General features: G+C 41.3%; 1 protein-coding gene across 1 annotated transcript in view; it reads left to right on the top strand.

Annotated features, from left to right (window-relative positions):
* Positions 1 to 22,389, top strand: part of LOC120989707 (olfactory receptor 11A1-like) — a 34,440-nt gene that overhangs the window by 806 nt on the left and 11,245 nt on the right. Inside the window, exon 2 of the mRNA XM_040417974.1 lies at positions 11,631 to 12,564. Coding sequence (XP_040273908.1) covers positions 11,631 to 12,564 — 934 coding nt within the window. The remainder of the gene's footprint in view (positions 1 to 11,630; positions 12,565 to 22,389) is intronic.

Genomic DNA, 22,389 nt, shown 5'->3' with positions numbered 1-22,389 from the left:
TATTTTCATGACTATGAAAATTGTAGATTCACACTGAAGGCATCAAAACTATGAATTAACACATGTGGAATTATATACATAACAAACAAGTGTGAAACAACTGAAAATATGTCATATTCTAGGTTCTTCAAAGTAGCTACCTTTTGCTTTGATTACTGCTTTGCACACTCTTGGCATTCTCTTGATGAGCTTCAAGAGGTAGACCCCTGAAATGGTTTTCACTTCACAGGTGTGCCTTGCCAGGTTTAATAAGTGGGATTCCTTGCCTTATAAATGGGGTTGGGACCATCAGTGGCGTTGAGGAGAAGTCAGGTGGATACACAGCTGATAGTCCTACTGAATAGACTGTTAGAATTTGTATTATGGCAAGAAAAAAGCAGCTAAGTAAAGAAAAACGAGTGGCCATCATTACTTTAAGAAATGAAGGTCAGTCAGTCAGCCGAAAAATTGGGAAAACTTTGAAAGTAAGGGCTATTTGACCATGAAGGAGAGTGATGGGGTGCTGCGCCAGATGACCTGGCCTCCACAGTCACCGGACCTGAACCCAATCGAGATGGTTTGGGGTGAGCTGGACAGCAGAGTGAAGGCAAAAGGGCCAACAAGTGCTAAGCATCTCTGGGAACTCCTTCAAGACTGTTGGAAGACCATTTCAGGGGACTACCTCTTGAAGCTCATCAAGAGAACGCCAAGAGTGTGCAAAGCAGTAATCAAAGCAAAAGGTGGCTACTTTGAAGAACCTAGAATATGACATATTTTCAGTTGTTTCACACTTGTTTGTTATGTATATAATTCCACATGTGTTAATTCATAGTTTTGATGACTTCATAGTCATGAAAATAAAGAAAACTCTTTGAATGAGAAGGTGTGTCCAAACTTTTGGTCTGTACTGTATATTGTATTGCATCTGAAAACTGTTTCTTTAGGGCAAATTCCAATAATCTGGGCATAATATAGTGTCCATATTCTGAGGGTTTCTGTGACATATACTGTCATGCATCCAAAAACTGTTTCTTTAGGGCAAATTCTATTAATACGGGACTAATATAGTGTCCATATTCTGTGGGTTTCTATTACTTATACTGTCCTGCATCCGAAAACTGTTTCTTTCGGGCAAATTCCAATATTCTGGGCCTAATATAGTGTCCATATTCTGTTTGTTTCTATGAAATTTACTGTCCTGCATCCGAAAACAGTTTATTTAGGGCAAATTCCAATAATCTGGGCCTAATATAGTGTCCATATTCTGTGTGTATCTGACATATACTTGTCACGGATGATGTTGCAGATAGCTGGAACTCATAAATAAATGATCGACTGGCTTGATCCCAAACTAAGGAGCATATGAGTGAGCTCTATAAAACCCTAAGAGCTCTCCCTGACTGCTATGCCCATGCAAAGGTCTGAATGGTAGACGATTGCATGCCCACATACCTAAGACTGTGTGACACCTGAAGACCCTATAATAGTGAGGGGACACGACCACCGGCTCCCTACACTTAATACGGACGGAGTCAGGGTCACCTAGAATCAAGCCAGCAAGGAAACTTAGCAAACAGCAGCAGCAGCCTCCAGCAGTGAACACCTCATCCAGGAAGTAGTATAAACCGCAAAGTGAGGCAGTATGGGAGGGAACATAAAGGGAGACAATTAGTCAAAATAGGTGACACCTGGGAAAAGGAAAGGAGATGACAAAGTGAAACCAAAACAAAGAACGTCATGCAAGAGGTAGAGAAGAACGTCTGCCAGACCTTCTCACAGAACTGGCGGTGACAGTACCCCTCCCTCTACGGGTGGACTCCGGACACTCAGAGCCCACCTTCTCAGGATGAGACCTATGGAAAGCCCTGATGAGACGAGTGGCCCTAATGTCCGCCACTGGGACCCACATTCTCTCCTCAGGACCATAACCCTCCCAATGAACGAGGTACTGGAGAGAACTGCGGATAATGCGAGAATACACAATCCTAGAGACCTGAAATTCAAGATTGTCATCAACAAAAATCGGAGGAGGGGGCAAAGAGGAGGGTACAGTGGGTTGGACATAAGGTTTTAATAGGGACCTGTGAAAAACATTATGGATCTTCCAAGTCTGAGGAAGATCAAGATGGAAGGCAACGGGATTGATGATGGACAAGATCTTGTAAGGCCCAATAAACCTAGGACCCAACTTCCAGGAGGGAACATTCAGTTTGATATTCTTTGTAGACAACCACACCAGATCACCCACATTCAGGTCCGGACCAGGCACACGTCTCTTATCCGCCACACGCCTATATCTCTCACTCATCCTCTTCAGATTACCCTGAATCTTTTGCCAAATAAATGACAAAGACGAGGAAAATCTCTCCTCATCAGGTAAACCAGAAGACCCCTCTTCAGAGAATTTTACAATTTCTGACTGGTGGTCTCAATGGACCTATTTACGTTCTTGGATCAAGTACTGTTTTTTTCTTTTAAAACTTCACTTTTATTCTGTTATTTAAATATACATTAACCTTTTGGTCTTATTTAATCCTATTGCTATACTAGAGACATATTTTAAAACTCTCAGTGGTGTGGGCTTGCTCTAAATTCTTTGCTTATTGTATTATGTATTTTTTATAATTATAGTCATATATCGCAGTTGCTGCTACCTTATTAATGTACGGGACTTCTTATTTAGATCCCTCCTATACATATCCCCTGAAGGTGGAGAGACGGATAGAAAGAGAAGGGGAGAGGGGGGAGAGGAGAGGTTAGGGGATAGAAAGAGAAGGGGAGAGGAGAGGAGCGTCACAATCTTCTGTTTAATATCGTGCCCCTAGTGTATTAGGATCTGTGTTGAAATTATTCCCTAATGGTGGCTGCTGCTGCTTATTCTGTTGGTGCACTCCTCTCACCTCCTATCCATCTCTCTCCATAGCCTATATCCCCTTGTAGCCACTGCCTTCTATAATAATTATTGTTGGCTGCTCATATATTTGAGCTTTTGTCCCTATGGTTCGCTGCTACTGTGATAGTTACTCTGTTTGCTCATGTATTTGAGTTTAGTCCACACCGCACCGCACGTCTAAAACCTAGCACTCACACACCCTGCATCCCGACATGTTTCGCTGTGTAACCAGCGTCTTCAGGGGATAATGCAGGTGTGAGTGTTGGGGGCGGAGTCCATCCTTTGAAAGTTCGTTTCGGGTCACATGTTCTTAAACTCCAATCATTTACTGATACATCATATCAGTTTGTTTCATTTGTTCACACCCTCTAATTCTTGATTGGCCCCAGTCCGTCATGCGCTGATGACTCACGGTTGTGCGACGCATCCTTGGGATCGTTCGCGCATGCGCCCGAATTTGCCCATTCTCCACTGCATTATCGCGAGGTTTTTATTATGTTCGCGCATGCGCAAGGACTTTCAGTTATTCCATTTTACTATCAGGTTCGCGCATGCGCACGGACTTTAACATTGATTTGTCCACGTCTATACTATCGCGGTATTACTTGTTCACACCTCGTACATGCGTGTATACTTAGTATCGGGGCCTTCATTAGTGCAGGCGCGGACTCTTTGCTGGATTCCCCTCACCTTTCATCATTTTTGTGGTCCTTCGTTATTCTCACTTGGTACTTATTTCCATATCTATTCAACAAGTATCTATAGCTATACATTAACGTCCACACTATTACATAATTTTATTTTAGCGGTTGAGGTCCTTTCTCTAGCTTATCTCCTATTTCTAAATGGATCTCAGTTAAGATGTTATTTACTGGTGGTGCCCTTCTCTCATGACATATTCATTTGTTTGTATATATATATTCCGTCCTTCAATCCGGAGCTTCATTTCACTTCTGGCAGGGCCTCCTTGATATTTAACACTTCTCTACTTATAGATGGTGCCTAAATTATGATGTACTTTTATTGATTGGGTCTATTGGGTCTATTGATTGGGCATCTTATCTTATTCCTAAGATCTCTAAATTTTTAAAAAATTACTGTTTTGTCCTCGTGGTGTGTATGTATATTCATATCTGTATATACATGTATGTATAGGAGCTCATTTTTACTCAGGGGGACTTTTTTTTCTGATTTTTAGATGTTTTTCTTTTAAAGAGGTGATATGTTATGGTTTATTTTTTTATTTGTCATTTTACTGACTATTTATGCGGATGAAACCCATATGCACCAAAAAATGGTGACTTATCAGAGGACTCCTGGCGACGGTTATTTAAAGCAAACTCAGCAAGGGATAAAAACGAACACCAATCCTCCTGATTCTCCGCCACAAAACAGCGCAGATATGTCTCCAGATTCTGATTGATGCGTTCGGTCTGACCATTCGACTGCAGGTGAAAAGCAGAAGAGAACGACAACCGAATCCCTGAGCGAGAACAGAAGGCCTTCCAGAATCTGGAAACAAATTGCGTGCCCCTATCAGAAAAGATGTCTGAAGGAATGCCATGCAATTTAACAATATGATCAACAAACGCTTGCGCCAACGTCTTAGCATTGGGTAACCCAGGAAAGGGAATGAAATGCGCCATTTTGATAAAACGGTCCACTACCACCAGAATCACAGTGTTCCCCGAAAAACAAGGCAGGTCCGTAATAGAGTCCATGGACAGATGCATCCAAGGACGGGAAGGAATGGGTAACGGGAGGAGAGAACCCGATGGCCGTGATGGCACGAGCGCAGGTCTCGCAAGCTGCCACAAAACCCTCAACCGTCTTACGAAGAGCCGGCCACCAGAATCTCCGAGCAATGATATCAACTGTGGCTCTACTCCCCGGGTCCCCAGCAAGGACAGTATTGTGGTGCTCCTTAAAAACCTTGTGTCGTAAAGCGAGAGGCACAAACAACCTCCCAGGAGGACAAAGATCAGGAGCCTCTGCCTGGCCTGCCTGAACCTCTGCCTCCAAATCAGGATAAAGAGCAGAGACGACCACCCCTTCAGCCAAAATGGGACCCGGGTCTTCAAAGTTCCCCCCTCCCGGAAAACAACGTGACAGGGCATCCGCCTTCACATTTTTAACCCCAGGGCGGAACGTGACAACAAAATTAAACCTTAAAAAGACCATCTGGCCTGTCTCGGGTTCAGACGCTTGGCCGATTCCAAGTAGGCCAGATTCTTATGGTCTGTAAACACGGTAATAGGGGGTCTGGCTCCCTCTAAGCCATTCCTCAAAAGCTAATTTGATGGCCAACAACTCCCTATCTCCCACATCGTCATTTCTCTCTGCAGAGGAGAGTTTCCTTGAGAAAAAGGCACACTGTCGCCATTTGGCAGGAGAGGGACCCTGAGATAAGACTGCACCCACACCCACCTCAAAAGCATCCACCTCAACAATAAAAGGTAGAGAGACATCAAGTTGTACCAAAATGGGAGCGGAAGCAAAACTTTCTTTGATACTAGAAAAGGCTTTAAGCGCATCTACCGACCACGAGGAAAAAATATGTCCCCTTTTTAGTCATATCAGTGAGTGGCTTAACAACAGAGGAATAATTCAAAATGAATTTTCTGTAATAATTGGCAAAACCCAAAAACTGCATCAGCACCTTCTGATTCTAAGGAAGCTCCCAATCAAGCACAGCGTGGACCTTCTCATGGTCCATGCAAAAACCAGAAGCGGAGAGAAGAAAACCAAGAAATTGAATCTCCGGAACCGCAAACACACATTTTTCCAGTTTAGCGTACAATTTATTATCCCACAGAATCAGCAAGACCTGACGTAGGTGTTCCCGATAAATCTTGAATTCAGGATAAAAAATCAAAATGTCATCTAGATACACCAGTACAAATTTCCCCATTAAATCATAAAAAATGCTGTTCACAAAATGTTGGAAGACGGCCGGAGCATTCATCAAACCAAAGGGCATAACCAAATTCTCAAAATGACCCTCAGGGGTATTGAAGGCCGTCTTCCATTCGCCCCCTTCCCTGACCCTGACTAGGTTGTATGTCCCTCTTAAATCCAACTTAGAAAAAACTTTAGCCCCAGCAATCTGGTTAAACAGGTCTGGGATCAGAGGAAGCGGATATGGGTCACGAATTGTGATACAGTTCAGCTCCCTGAAATCCAGACAAGGTCTTAAAGAACCATCTTTTTTCTTAACAAAAAAAAAAAAAAACTGCGGCAACAGGTGACTTCGAGGGTCGGATGTGTCCCTTTCTCAGGCTCTCAGAGATATAAGTATGCATAGCGACTCTTTCAGGTTCGGAGAGATTGTATAAATGTGATTTTGGCAGCTTGGCGCCTGGGATGAGATTGATAGGGCAGTCGTACTCCCGGTGAGGGGGCAACTCCTGGACGCCACTCTCGGAAAACACATCCGAAAATTCAGAGAGAAAAGATGGTACAGTCTTAGTAGAAACCTCTGAAAGAGACGCCGTGAGGCAAATCTCTGCAAAACTCACTCCAACCATTTATTTGCCTTGCTTGCCAATCAATAGTGGGGTTATGTTTAGTGAGCCAGGGTAGCCCCAACACTAGAGGAGTAGGCAATCCGCTTAGGACGAAATACGACATATCCTCAACATGAGCGTCAGTCACAGTCAAACGGATATTGTGAACTATGCCCTTTAACGACCTTTGAGAAAGTGGAGCGGAATCGATAGCAAAAACAGGTATATCCTTTTCCAAAGTGCATACCTGGAAACCATGCATTATTGCAAATTGATTATCAATGAGATTGACAGCTGCTCCACTATCTACAAAAATATCACAAACAATGTTCTTGCTGTCTAGCGCCACCCTGGCAGGTAGGAGAAAACGGGAACTACAAGCAAACGGCAAACCTTCAATTTCCACATCAACCTTGCCAATAGTAGCAAATGGAAAGTTTTTAGAGGGTTTTTTTCTTTTTGTTTTTCTTTTATTACCCTTAGAAAACTCTATGAATCTCCTAGAGGTGCAAACATTAGCCAAATGATTTATACCCCCACAACAGAAACAAACCCTGCTCTGAGAGCTGAATCTTCTACTATCAGAGGCAAGCAAACCCAGCTGCATGGCCTCCTCCTCAGAGGGGACTGAGAGAGACTGAGACCCCTGCACACTGATTGAGACAACCCCTTTGTCCTTGGGCTGAATATGACAGGAAGGTGTAGTCTCCTCTCTCTCTCTAAGATGCCTGTCAATACGAACAGCTAGAGACATGTCAGACTCTAATGAGGCTGGTCTCTCATGAAAAGCAAATGCATCTTTCAATTTTTCCGAAAGACCATGGCAAAATTGACTTCGGAGTGCAGCATCATTCCAACCAGTATCAGCTGCCCATCTCCGAAATTCAGAACAATATATCTCTGCGGACTGTTTACCCTGGCATAAAAGACACAGTTTAGATTGAGCCAGAGCAATACGATCCGGATCATCATATATCTGCCCCAGGGCTACAAAAAATTCATCCACTGATCGGAGGGGCCGTGCCACCACCGGCAGCGAAAAGGCCCAAGACTGAGCGTTATCCCTGAGCAGCAAGATGATGATCCCCCCCCTCTGCTCCTCATCACCAGAGGAATGGGGAAGTAGGCGAAAATGGAGTTTGCAAGCCTCTCTAAAGCGAACAAAATTCTCACTACCCCCGGAGAACGTATCCGGAAGCGAGATCTTAGGCTCGGAACAAACTCCATGAACGCCAGCAGAACCGGTCACCTGAAACTGAGACACAGTCTTACGGAGATCTGCTACCTCCAGCGAAAGACCTTGCATGCGGTCAATCAAGGCTGATACCGGATCCATGCTTAAGACGGTTATGGCGGTTTATAATGTCACGGATGATGTTGCAGATAGCTGGAACTTATAAATAAACGACCGACTGGCTTGATCCCAAACTAAGGAGCATATGGGTGAGCCCTATAAAATCCTAAGAGTTCTCCCTGACTGCTATGCCCATGCAAGGGTCTGAATGGTAGACGATTGCATGCCCATGTACCTAAGACTGTGTGACACCTGAAGAACCTATAATAGTGAGGGGACAAGACCACCGGCTTCCTGCACTTAATATGGACAGAGTCAGGGTCACCTAGAATCAAGCCAGCAAGGAAACACAAATAAAGAAAAAGACTTATCTTAGCAAACAGCAGCAGCAGCCTCTAGCAGTGAACACCTCATCCAGGAAGTAGTATAAACCGCAAAGTGAGGCAGTATAGGAGGGAATGTAAAGGGAGAGAATTAGTCTAAATAGATGACACCTGGGAGAAGGAAAGGAGATGACAAAGTGAAACCAAAACAAAGAACCTCATGCAAGAGGTAGAGAAGAACGTCTGCCAGATCTTCTCACAGAACTGGCAATGACAATACTGTCCTGCATCTGAAAACAGTTTCTTTAAGGCAAATTCCATTAATCTGAGCCTAATCTAGTGGCCATATTATGTGTGTTTCTGTGACATATACTGTCCTGCATTCAAAAACAGTTTCTTTAGAGCAAATTCCATTAATCTGGGCCTAATATAGTGTCCATATTCTGTGTGTTTCTGTGACATATACTGCCCTGCATCCGAAAACTCTTTCTTTTGGGCAAATTCCAATAATCTGGGCCTAATATAATGTCCATAGTCTATGTGTTTCTGTGACATATACTGTCCTGCATCCAAAAACTGTTTCTTTAGGGCAAATTCCATTAATCTGGGCCTAATATAGTGTCCATATTCTGTGTTTTTCTGTGACATATACTGCCCTGCATCCAAAAACTGTTTCTTTAGGGCAAATTCCATTAATCTGGGTCTAATATAGTGTCCATATTATGTGTGTTTGTGACATATACTGCCCTGCATCCGAAAACTGTTTCTTTTGGGCAAATTCCAATAATCTTAGCCTAATCTAGTGTCCATATTCTGTGTGTTCCTGTGACATATACTGTCCTGCATCCGAAAACTCTTTCTTTAGGGCAAATTCCAAATTTCTGGGCCTAATATAGTGTCCATATTCTGTGTTTCTGTGACATATACTGTCCTGCAACCGAAAACTGTTTCTTTAGGGCAAATTCCAATAATCTGGGCCTTATTGGTCAACGGTCAATAGGATTGTGAATTGGTAAAACTACAAGACTACAAATGGCTCGTATAAGTATAAGGCATAAGCAGAAAGCATAGAACAGCATGTGTTATAACGTTTGCAAAACACTGAGCATATGTCCAAAATGGCTACCTATACATAGATTGCATGGCTAGCTAACATAAATAACTCCCTGAGTGACGCGACAACTACTTGAACAGCTCTGCATAACATACTGTCCCTGAAACAAAGGTAGATGTCACTAACCAGATATACTTGTGCAAAGATGGTGGAGTTTACGAAGGAGAACTGCATGGAACAGCTCTGCTGATGTCCTGTAGTCTGTATTTAGACTGGAGACTGGCTTCTCCTTCCCAAAATGCCTTGCACTACCCACAATGCCTAGCACCTCCCACAAAGCAGTAATCTTTATTAACAAGAAAAAAAGGTGCAATACATTTTTACCACCACTAGATGTTGCTGTTAACTAACTAATAACTCCAGAAATTGCAGCAGAATGAATTAGAGAAGAAATAGACTTGATCTGAAATGATTCTTAAACTCTGGCAAATGAACTGAGATAATTTTCTAGCCCTGCTGGGCAGAACAATTACAGTGAAAAACCTTGTAACCAAACTCAACTTCGGTGCCAAGGTACAACTCGGAGCCGAAGCCGAGTTCAGTTCCAAGTTTTGAAGTGTTTTTTCACTGTAATAATCAAATATTGAAGTTATTCAACAAAGTCTTGCACGACTTCGTGAATAACTTTCTTCGGCTCATTGGAACCCTTACATTCTAATACTGTATGGAGATGAATCTCCGTACAGTATATAAGGGGTTACACTCTCAGGCAGGGCGGCGATGACAGATTCTCTTGCAGACCACAGGGTTAAAGTCCAAATGTTGCTTTATTTATCACACTCCGGCAATACAGGCAACCCCAGTTATAATTCACTGGGTAAGGTGAAGGCCCAGCACCACAAAACATAAACCAAACCAAAATAAACACCTGCCCGTCAGGGCTCTGGCTAATACAGTGAAGTTCCTAACTCACCTATTGAACACAGGTCACACAGAGAATTCGGCTTCTCTAGCCAGCAGGGCAGCCAGCTTCCCAGACTTTCTCCAGGCATCACTCTCTCTAGACTGACAGCCTGGACTGTGCTTTATTTCCCCTTGACGATCCCAGCTGGTTTTAGCTGGGGATCCCTCAGGCTAGGGGAAAACCTGTCCTGAAATGTGGTGGACTGGGGAGGTCCCTCTACCAAGCCTACCTTCTCCCAGTCCAATAAAATCCAGGTTATAAACTTAACAAAACTGTCTCAGCAACCTACACATTGCTGAGACCATTTTAACCTTCTGGATTTTATTTACCTCACCCAGTTGAGGATGATGGGTGGGATATACACCCCGTCCAGTACTTTACCATACACTTTTCTGCTCATCTTACCACAAGTTTTATAGCCAATTTTTTAGCGAAGCAGCTCCAGATGTAGCATCCGAAGCTTGCTTCGCTCACCACAAATTATTACACTACAGAAATATATCCAGGCCCCTTTTGAACTCTTTTAGTGAACTCTCCATCACCACCTCCTCAGGCAGAGAGTTTCATAGTCTCACTGCTCTTACCATAAAGAATCCTCTTCTATGTTTGTGTACAAACCTTCTTTCTTCCAGACGCAGAGGATGTCCCCTCGTCACAGTCACAGTCCTGGGGATAAATAGATGATGGGAGAGATCTCTGTACTGACCCCTGATATATTTATACATAGTAATTAGATCTCCCCTCACTAATCTTTTTTCTAAAGTTAATAACCCTAATTTTGATAATCTTTCTTGGACCTGTAGTCCTCCCATTCCAGTTATTACTTTAGTTGCCCTTCTCTGAACCCTCTTCAGCTCTGCTATGTCTGCCTTGTTGACAGGAGCCCAGAACTGTACACAGTACTCCATGTGTGGTCTGACTAGTGATGTGTAAAGTGGCATCTATGACCCTTTTGATGCACCCAACACTGGCTCTCCCCCAAACGAGATAACTTTTTAATAGTTTTCTAATTTTAAAAAGCATGACAAATTTGACAGTGCAGTGAGTTACTAAACAGACTGTGTGTTACCACCGGCTACCATCCGTTTACCCATAGCTGTGTTTGTCACCAACACTTTGACATTACTAATACTGTCTTTGCGGTAAAGAAATTGAAAGGGGTTGGACACAGTCCTGGGAGTCATCAGAGTGTCATGCACAACTTTTCTGGGAAATATGTATAAACACTTTAAATTTGGATCACATTTATTTTACCCAAACTGAATCTGCAGACTCATTTATTGAAATCAGACTGGAAGCAAATTTCAAGAAATTTCCATATAGCTAGTACCAATGAGTTGCCAATTTGCACAAAGCAGAGTTATCAGAAATGGCGCAACAGAATTGCTATATTAAAGAGAATACAATTATTGGTCAAAAAGTCAAGAAAACAAATACAGTAGATCATCTTTGAATGAAAAAAAACATTCAAAGCTGAAACTCATAACAACATCGATGGACAATGCCGAAGACACTTGACTTTTTCCTCCTGTGTAGAACTTTTGAATTAAATTAAACTTTCTACTGACAAATTAAATTATTTATCTTAACTTTGATTCCTTCCTTTGCCTTCCCCAGATAGTCCGGACAAATAATATCACCTCCATCCTCCTCCTCGGGTTTTCAAATCTTCAAAGCTTCAAATTTCTGTTCTTTCCTCTACTGGTTATTATATACTGCGGGGCAATTTCAGGAAACCTTCTCATCATGGTATTGTACATATTAAGTAAAACCCTTCAGTCTCCCATGTACTTCTTCATTACGCAGCTATCATTATGTGACCTCCTGGTGACTATGGACATTGTCCCTATCCTTCTTCATACTGTACTGTATAATAGAACTACTATGACTCTCATCGGCTGCATCACCCAGTTTTCTATTTTTGGAGCCTCAGAGTCCTCAGAATGTCTTTTTCTCTCAGTGATGTCTTATGATCGTTATCTGGCCATCTGCAACCCCCTCCATTATCACTCCATCATGAACCATAGGTTTTGCGTGACGTCGATAAGTGTGATTTGGTTGATTGGTTCAATGGTGACATTAATTGATGTCATTTCTATGAGCAATCTTCATTTTTGTGGACCACACATTATTGACTATTTATTCTGTGACCTTGATCCCATAATGCAGCTCTCCTGCTCTGATACATCCATACTTCATAAATGGGTCCTGACATTGGGATTTTTAGTTTTAATTGCACCTTTCATAATAATTGTGGTGTCCTATGTGTACATTGTCATCACCGTTCTGAAGATCCCATCCAATACTGGAAGACATAAAGCCTTCTCCACCTGTAGCTCCCATGTCATTGTGGTTTCCCTTTTTTATGGGACATTAATGATTGTTTATATGTTTCCAACAAAAGGACATTTGCTATTAATGAGTAAGGTCTTGTCTCTAGGTTATACTGTGGTGACCCCACTGCTTAATCCTATTATATACACTCTGAGGAACAAGGACTTTAAAGAAGCCTTTGAAAAACTTAAAGAAGCCATCTCATCTGAAAAACCATGTTGGTAAATGCTCCTTTACACTACTAGATAGTAGTGTTGAGCGCGGATATTCGAATAGCGAATATTAATCGCGAATATCGCAACTTCGCTAATTCGCAAATATTTCGAATATAGTGCTATATATTCGCTATATCGAATATTCGTCATTTTTTTAACATCTGAAAACATGATTCCTCCCTGCTTCTTTCTTGTGGGTCAATGAGTCATTGGCCCACAAGCAACTTAAGCAGGAAGTAATCATGTTTTCATATGGAAAAAAAAAAGATGAATATTCTAAAAAACGAATATATAGCTAAATAGGGAATATATTCGTTATTTAGAATATTCGCCTTTTTTCTCCAATCTGTACAGTTGTTGGCATACTCCTCCCCGACAAGCGTGGAATAACAGTACAGTTTTTCTTTTTAAAAAGACGAATATTCTAAATAACGAATATATTCGCTATATTGCTATAACTACGTTTTTTAGAATATTCGTCATATTCTAAAAAACGAAGTTATAGCAATATAGCGAATATTCGTAAAAAACACATATAGAGTGCAATTTAGCTAATATAGTGCTATAGTATTTTTTCTTTAATAGTGTAATTTTTTTCCAAATCTGAAGAGAAAAAATAATAATTAGACTATAAAAAAATATTATAGCACTATATTAGCTAAATTACAGTCTATATGTGTATTTTACAAATATTCGCTATATAACTATAACTTTGTTTTTTAGAATATTCGTCATATAGCAATATAGCAAATAATTAAATCACATATTATTTGTGATAAATAGAATAATGACGAATATTCGATTTTGGCGAATATTCTATCGAATATTGCGAAATTGAATATGGCACCTCCCGCTCATCACTACTAGATAGAGCAAATAATTGTCAGGAAGGAAGCAATCTCAGCAATTGCCTGCTCCTCAGTGTTGGAGAACACTGCATTTACATGCAGCCATCACCTCCACAGTATGGGGAGGAGCAGTCGCTAATGTCATCGGTCTTCCTCATACAGAATCATTATTTACAGCAGCAGGTAATCACTAACAAGCATTTCTACGAACATTTGTTAATGATTATCTGGCCTATGGTTGGCCACTGTAAAACGGCCTTAATCTGCAGTTTTACAAGCTAAAACATCTTTATGCCATTATCACTGGAGGAAGATACAAACAATGTGTTATTACATAGCGAACATTTAAATAAATGGCTGCCCATCTAATACATGGTCATGCTGAGTCATCCACGAAACTAGCAGGAAAACCTAATCATCTGTAATCTTCATATTCTTTAAAAGGGAAAATGACCAAAGATAGTAGTCCTACAATGATCATTTGATACTTTCTTAGTATCAATGAAAGGTCATACACTATATCTTCTAGATCAATATACTGGAGTGTAATATTACACATATAATATATGAAATACAAATATTAACAATAATATGATTTTTGGGGGGCATAGCCGGATGCAGAGCTAGGAGGACGCTAGAAGAAACAGGGTACGTCAAATAAAGCAGCTCACAGCACTCTCGGACATCTTAAATTAGCGTCTGAACGCGATCTTCAGCTGCCCCACGCACTTAATCACTCACCATATTCTGCACCAAGAAAAAAGAAACAGCGCCGGCAAAGATTGCAGTCTTTGTCCCGGCCTCGGGCAAAAATCAAGATGCCGCCTGCAGCTCTCATCATAGAAGCGCCGAGGAGGATGGCGCGCGCTCAGAGCGCTCTGAATCCTCCCTGCCCCCCTCAGTGCACAGCTCCCCAGCCAGCAAACAATGTTTTTGTAGTGGAAGCCAAGAACAGCTCCACAATAAAGAGCAAACAGCTCCTTTAATGAGAGGCACCTATTAATGTCTACATGAGGCACAGTCACAGCTCTCCCCCAGCAGAGGTATGAATAGCCCCCAGTAACAGAATCTACATTGAGAAGCCTCTTATCTGAGCTGAAACAGTCCATAAATAAAGATATCACCACTGCCTTCTCAGCATTGCAAAAATATATAGCACAAATCGGGGACAGAACATCCCATATTGAAAATAAAATGGAGGCATTCACAACCGCACACAATCAATTAGTGGATGCGCACAATGAGGTAGAAGCGGATATTTCAGCACTTAAACTCAAAATAGCTGACTTGGAAGACCGTTCAAGACGTAACAACTTGAGGTTTAGGGGGATTCACAAAAGTATTAATGCGGACGCTTTGCAGGATTTCCTAACGGACTTCTTTGTAGCGCTCATCCCCTCAGCAGAACAAAGAGATTTGCTTATAGACAGAGTGCACCACATACGCAAGCCGAAAAGTGCACCAGACTCAGACTCAGACCTATTTTACTGTTATAATTACAGCATGACCTGTTACAGTTAGTTGTTTAGCGAGAATTACCCACTGCCTTATTTCCCTTACTCTACTGTTCTATTACAGTTAGTTGTTTAACGGTTATTTACGGTTATTTACCGTTTTTCACCTTTTACCCCTATTGCATTCTTTTTTTCTACTTTTTTTTTTGTATTATTTAACAGTGACATTCGTATATCTAACCCTTTGTATTTAGGATATTAATATTGTTTTTACTATTTCAAGTATTAATACAAAAAGCTGTAATAGCCCCTTAAAAAGATCAATGTTCTGGAAGGAAGCAAAACTATTAAAATCTGATATAATACAGTTGTGTTCAAAATTATTCAACCCCCAATGCTGTAAAGGGTTTAGGGAATTTATTGTACATTTGTAATTGTGTTCAGAATAAAATCTTACAAGGACTTTTTAAAGAACCAAATGCAACTAAAATGACATCAATTGTTTTTGTAATACAGTATTAAATGTTTTTTTTTTGTGATTTCTTCATTGACACAATTATTCAACCCCTTAAAGACTACCACTCTTAAGAACAGAGGTTCATTCAAGTGTTTTCGATCAGGTATTGAAAACACCTGTGGATGTCAAGGAGCAGCAATCAAGCATAATAAGCACCAATTAGGCAGATTTAAAAGGACTGTGATACTCAGCTCCTTCTAGACATTTACTGGTGGGTTTACAAACATGGTAAAGTCAAGAGAATGGTCCAGGAAGACAAGAGAAGAGGTGATTTCTCTTCACAGGAAGGGCAATGGCTATAAGAAGATTGCAAAGATGTTAAACATACCAAGAGACACCATAGGAAGCATCATTCGCAAATTCAAGGCAAAGGGCACTGTTGAAACGCTACCTGGTCGTGGCAGAAAGAAGATACTGACTTCGACTGCTGTGCGCTACCTAAAGCGCAAAGTGGAGAAAAGTTCCCGTGTGACTGCTGAGGAACTGAAAAAAGATTTGTCAGATGTGGGTACTGAAGTTTCAGCTCAGACAATAAGGCGCACACTGCGTAATGAAGGCCTCCATGCCAGAACTCCCAGGCGCACCCCCTTGCTGTCTCCAAAGAATAAGAAGAGTCGACTGCAGTATGCCAAAAGTCATGTGGACAAACCACAAAAGTTTTCTGTGGACTGATGAAACAAAATTAGAACTGTTTGGGCCCATGGATCAACGCTATGTTTCTTTGGAGGAGGAAGAACAAGGCCTATGAAGAAAAGAACACCTTGCCTACTGTGAAGCATGGCGGGGGGTCAATCATGCTTTGGGGCTGTTTTGCTTCTACAGGTACAGGGAAGCTTCAGCGTGTGCAAGGTACCATGAATTCTCTTCAGTACCAGGAGATATTGGATGAAAATGTGATGCAGTCCGTCACAAACCTGAGGCTTGGGAGACGTTGGACCTTTCAACAGGACAATGATCCCAAGCATACCTCCAAGTCCACTAGAGCATGGTTGCAGATTAAAGGCTGGAACATTTTGAAGTGGCCATCGCAGTCACCAGACTTAAATCCGATTGAGAACCTCTGGTGGGACTTAAAGAAAGCAGTTGCAGCGCGCAAGCCTAAGAATGTGACTGAACTGGAGGCTTTTGCCCATGAAGAATGGGCGAAGATACCCGTAGATCGCTGCAAGACACTTGTGTCAAGCTATGCTTCATGTTTAAAAGCTGTTATAACTGGAAAAGGATGTTGTACTAAGTACTAAGATTGAATGTCACTTGGGGGTTGAATGAAACTGATAATGATGTGAGCACAGAAAAGACATTTGTGGTTATTTCATTATAAATGTTATGTTATATTTGTCTGACTTACAAGGGCTTCTTTGATTTAATTGTAAACACGATGACTGAAATGATCAAAATCAATGTCAAACTGGCCAAAACACTCAATTTCAGTGGGGGTTGAAGAATTTTTAACACAACTGTATGTGTCCAAGAGACCCACTTAAATAAAGAAGATACTTTTAGACTGCAGCATAGGAACTCCAGCCACAGGGAAGCAAAAAGGATAGCAATAGCGATTAAAAATAACTTAGCGTGTATACATAAGTCACCATGTATGCCCCTAATTACCAACAACTACCTTTCATTAAAGATTTATTATTAAAGATATCCAGCATAAAACAGGGGTCTTTACTTATTAGCGGAGATTTTAATTTACTCCCGTCACCCATCATGGATAAATCCTCCCATCCAGATCCCAGACACTCGTCCCCATTTGCTCAACTTCTTTTCTCAGAAGATCTGTACGATACGTAGAGAGTGCTGCATGCTTCCGAGCGTGACTACACATTTTATTCAAACTCACATAAAACTTACTCAAGAATTAACCTCATTATAGTAGACACATGGTTACTGCTAAATATTAAAAATGGCCAGAATTGGTTCAATAATATCATCGAAACGAATAAGATGTGCTTTAACTGCACTGCAGATGTTTCCCCAATCATGTTAATCGTTTATAAAAAGGCAGTTGATAAAAATTGCTGCTCATGATAAGAAATATAGGATTCTCCTGACAGAAAAACTAAGTAAAGCCATAGAAGACCTGGAACATTAACATAAACTCAAACCGTCCCCCATAACATATAAACAACTCCAGGATTTAAGATATGAACTACAGTCAGGTCCATGAATATTGGGATATCGACACAATTCTAACATTTTTGGCTCTATACACCACCACAATGGACTTGAAATGAAACGGACAAGATGTGCTTTAACTGCAGACTGTCAGCTTTAATTTGAGGGTATTTACATCCAAATCAGGTGAACGGTGTAGGAATTACAACAGTTTGTATATGTGCCTCCCACTTGTTAAGGGACCAAAAGTAATGGGACAGAATAATAATCATAAATCAAACTTTCACTTTTTAATACTTGGTTGCAAATCCTTTGCAGTCAATTACAGCCTGAAGTCTGGAAAGCATAGACATCACCAGACGCTGGGTTTCATCCCTGGTGATGCTCTGCCAGGCCTCTACTGCAACTGTCTTCAGTTCCTGCTTGTTCTTGGGGCATTTTCCCTTCAGTTTTGTCTTCAGCAAGTGAAATGCATGCTCAATCGGATTCAGGTCCGGTGATTGACTTGGCCATTGCATAACATTCCACTTTTTTCCCTTAAAAAACTCTTTAGTTGCTTTTGCAGTATGCTTTGGGTCATTGTCCATCTGCACTGTGAAGCGCCGTCCAATGAGTTCTGAAGCATTTGGCTGAATATGAGCAAATAATATTGCCCGAAACACTTCAGAATTCATCCTGCTGCTTTTGTCAGCAGTCACATCATCAATAAATAGAAGAGAACCAGTTCCATTGGCAGCCATACATGCCCACGCCATGACACTACCACCACCATGCTTCACTGATGAGATGGTATGCTTAGGATCATGAGCAGTTCCTTTCCTTCTCCATACTCTTCTCTTCCCATCACTCTGGTACAAGTTGATGTTGGTCTCATCTGTCCATAGGATGTTGTTCCAGAACTGTGAAGGCTTTTCTAGATGTCATTTGGCAAACTCTAATCTGGCCTTCCTGTTTTTGAGGCTCACCAATGGTTTACATCTTGTGGTGAACCCTCTGTATTCACTCTGGTGTAGTCTTCTCTTGATTGTTGACTTTGACACACATACACCTACCTCCTGGAGAGTGTTCTTGATCTGGCAAACTGTTGTGAAGGGTGTTTTCTTGATCAGGGAAAGAATTCTTCGGTCATCCACCACACCACATTAAAGCTGGCAGTCTGCAGTTAAAGCACATCTTGTTTGTTTTATTTCAAATCCATTGTGGTGGTGTATAGAGCCAAAAATCTTAGAATTGTGTCGATGTCCCAATATTTATGGACCTGGCTGTATATCAATTATGCCAGCACAAACATGAACAATACCTGAGAAAAACAAAAACACGCTTCTACTGGCACTATGTGTACGATGACCAGCACAACAAGCAGCAAAGTCTCAGAAAAATAGTTAATGTTTTTGCTTCCTATTATTCCTCACTTTATAATCTAAAGGACGATCCTTCCACCCCACAATCAACTAGTGACGGGATCAAGACTTTTGTGAAATAAATTTCACTTCCATAAATAGCAAAAGAACAATTAATACATTTAAACAAACCCATAGAACTACAGGAAATATTTAAAGTGATAAAAAAGGCAAAAAATAATAAATCTCCCGGATCCGACGGCCTCCAGAACTAGTACAAACGTTTTTGCCTTATTCAGGGTCATTCGGCCCAACTGCATACACTTTTATGTGACTGATTAAAACCTATTCTTTTTGCTTACTGCACGTACACATGCCATATTAGGATGTTCCGGTAGTATGTGTATGAGCAACAATGTGTATATTTATGATTGGTTTAACGCTGTTGTTATGCAAACTTTTCTACTGCCTATATAAGGCCAAGCTATAGCATAATAAAGTTAGAGTATTTCTAAGTGATACCTGTGTGTGTGTCATGTTTTTGCCGACTGAGAAATATCTCTCCGGACGTCAGTAAGACCAAACCAAGGTGGTCGTAGAGGTCCAGAAAGGTCCAAATCCTTTCACTAATAGTCTCTCTCTCTTCTTGGTTACACACGTGAGACTACTCAATAAAGGCTTGTAATGATTTTAACTCATACAGCAGGGGTGCACAAATAGTAGATCTCCAGCTGTTGCAACACCACAATTCCCAGCATCCTCTGCTAGACTGAGCATATAAGATCAGTCTTAGGATTTTTTGCAAGGGATGCTGGGACTTGTAGTTTTGCAACAGACGGAGACCTACTTTTGGGCAGCCCTGTCATACAGGAACACATGTGGACACCATAGAAACAACCTGTGTTAAACATTCAATTAACTTGTATTGAATCCCACCTGTGCTGCATCAGAGGTTAATGGATAAGCTCTCCCTGCCATGTTCCAGAAACAGCGCTGTGGCAGCTATGAATTATAAAGTCATAAAGGAACACATGGAAGCAGCCTTGGTTAAATCTTCCATTTACTTGTATGGAATCCCACCTGTGCTGCATCAGAGGTTATTATGGGTTAAACTCGCCCTTCAATGTGCCAGAAACAGCACTGTGTCAGCTATGTACTCCATTCATATAGGAGCAGCCTGCGTTAAACCTTGCATTCACTTGTATGGAATCCAACCTGTGCTACATCACAGGTTATTATGGGCTAAACTCGCCCTTCACGTACACTTCACCCCACCCTCCGGCATGTGTTTGGGAGACGTCCAGAAACAGCACATTATCAGCTATGACTACCAAAGTCGTATAGTAACACATAGAAACACCATAGAAGCATCCAGGGTTAAACCTTCCATTGACATACATTGAACACCACCTGTGCTGCATCAGAGGTTGAGGGCTAAAATCTACCTTCACTTGCACACAAACATGCAAAGACCATGAGAAAAACCACCATTAAGCTCCCACAGACATAACCTGAGCAGTTTTTAGCATGCTAAACACTTCCAGAATAGTGTGGTTCCCCTAGCCCCCCAAAACTGGGGGGCACCTGAGGACACCCACAATCTTAAAATCACCCCAAATTACAACCCTCAGGCAAGGTCTGGACACCCAAAGTACTTAAAAAAATTTAAGGTACCCCTACCTCTCCCAGCAGGCAGAGGTCTATGGGAGGTCTACTTTTGGTTAGAATGTTGAGCTGATATCTCTAGCTTGACCTGAGATATTGGAGTGAGAGTTTAGCCTCATTTCTTATAGACGACAATGTTAAAAAAGAAAAATTAAAGGTCGCCTCAGCCTAGTTACCAGTCAGCCACAGCATGGCACACTCACTGGACATTTGTCTCTCCACAGCAAGTTTTCGATCAGCTTTACTGAACACATAATTCTGATTATGATAAGGTTATAGGGATTCAGTAATTGTTAAATGTGGAAGAAAAAAAAAATGTCCTGGCCCCTCTGAGGATTCAAACCCAAGGTGCTCACTTCCAACACAGAGCTGTTACCCGTCAGCCATAGCATCTTTAATCAAATTTCAGTGCTGTCACCTACAGGTTACAACTGGAATAGACTAACAAGTTGAACTGGAGATTGGCTTATTGAGCTACTGAAATGGACACTGATCCCCACCTCATTGGTAAATCTGACCCCTCAGAAAAAAAAAAAAACAAGATGGCTTTCGATGATTCTATGGGTTAGGGATGGTGTGTTTTCGCTACAGGAAGCAAAGTGTGAGATGAAATCTTTCTGCTCTGAGAGACAGTCACTGGACATGTGTCTCTCCACAGCAAGTTTTTGATCAGCTTTGCTGAACACATAATTCTGACTATGATAAGATTATAGGGGTTGCAGAGTGGGGTCATGGCTTCCAAAAGAGACCCTACCCAAGCCGGAGTCACCCTCTCTCCCAGCACGGCAGTAAGTTAAAGTATGGGACACTGCATCATTTTCCCCGGTGGCACATTTTTTTTCTAAGTGCCCTTCCCAAAGTCACACATTCAGCGGCCCTTTCCTAAGATTCCTTTAGGGGTACTGACTCCAGACTTTCAGGGGTTGCAGAGTGGGGTCATAAATTCCAGGAGAAATTGGTGAATTTCACCCGACAATGTAACAGACAAATTAGTGAAATGTATAAAGCTGTCCACTAGGTAGAGCAAGGGTATATCACAGCCACAAACTAGTGAATGTCACCGAACTATGTAACAGAAAAAATAGTGAAATGTATAAACCTGTCCTCTATGTAGTGCAGGGTATATCACAGCCAAAAATTGGTCAATTACACCCGACAATATAACAGACAAATTAGTGAAATTTATTAACATATCAACTAGGTAGAGCAGGGGTATATCACAGCCAAAAATTTGTGAATGTCACCCAACTATGTAACAGAAAAAATAGCGAAATGTATAAACCTGTCCACTAGGTAGAGCAGGGGTATATCACAGCCAAAAATTGGTAAAATTCAGCGACAATGTAACAGACAAATTAGTGAAATTTATTAACCTGTCCAGTAGGTAGAGCAGGGTTATATCACAGCCAAAAATTTGTGAATGTCATCCATGTAACAGAAAAATTAGTGAAATTTACTAACCTGTCCACTAGGTAGAGCAGGGGTATATCACAGCCACAAAGTGAATGTCACCGAACTATGTAACAGAAAAAATAGTGAAATGTATAAACCTGTCCACTATGTAGTGCAGGGGTATATCATAGCCAAAAATTGGTGAATTTCACCAGACAATGTAACAGACAAATTAGTGACATTTATTAACCTGTCCACTAGGTAGAGCAGGGGTATATCACAGCCAAAAATTGGTGAATGTCATACATGTAACAGAAAAATTAGTGAAATTTTGTAAAATGTCTACTAGGTAGAGCAGTGTTATGTAACAGAAAAATTAGTGAAATTTGTTAACCTGTCTACTAGGTAGAGCAGGGGTATATCACAGCCAACAATTGGTGAATTTCACCCGATAATGTAACAGAAAAATTAGTGAAATCTGTTAACCTGTCTA

Source organism: Bufo bufo, chromosome 1, assembly GCF_905171765.1.
Source record: "Bufo bufo chromosome 1, aBufBuf1.1, whole genome shotgun sequence".
Classification (NCBI taxonomy): Eukaryota; Metazoa; Chordata; class Amphibia; order Anura; family Bufonidae; genus Bufo; species Bufo bufo.
Note: the sequence above shows the minus strand (reverse complement) of the source record. Positions and strands in the feature narration are given on the sequence as shown.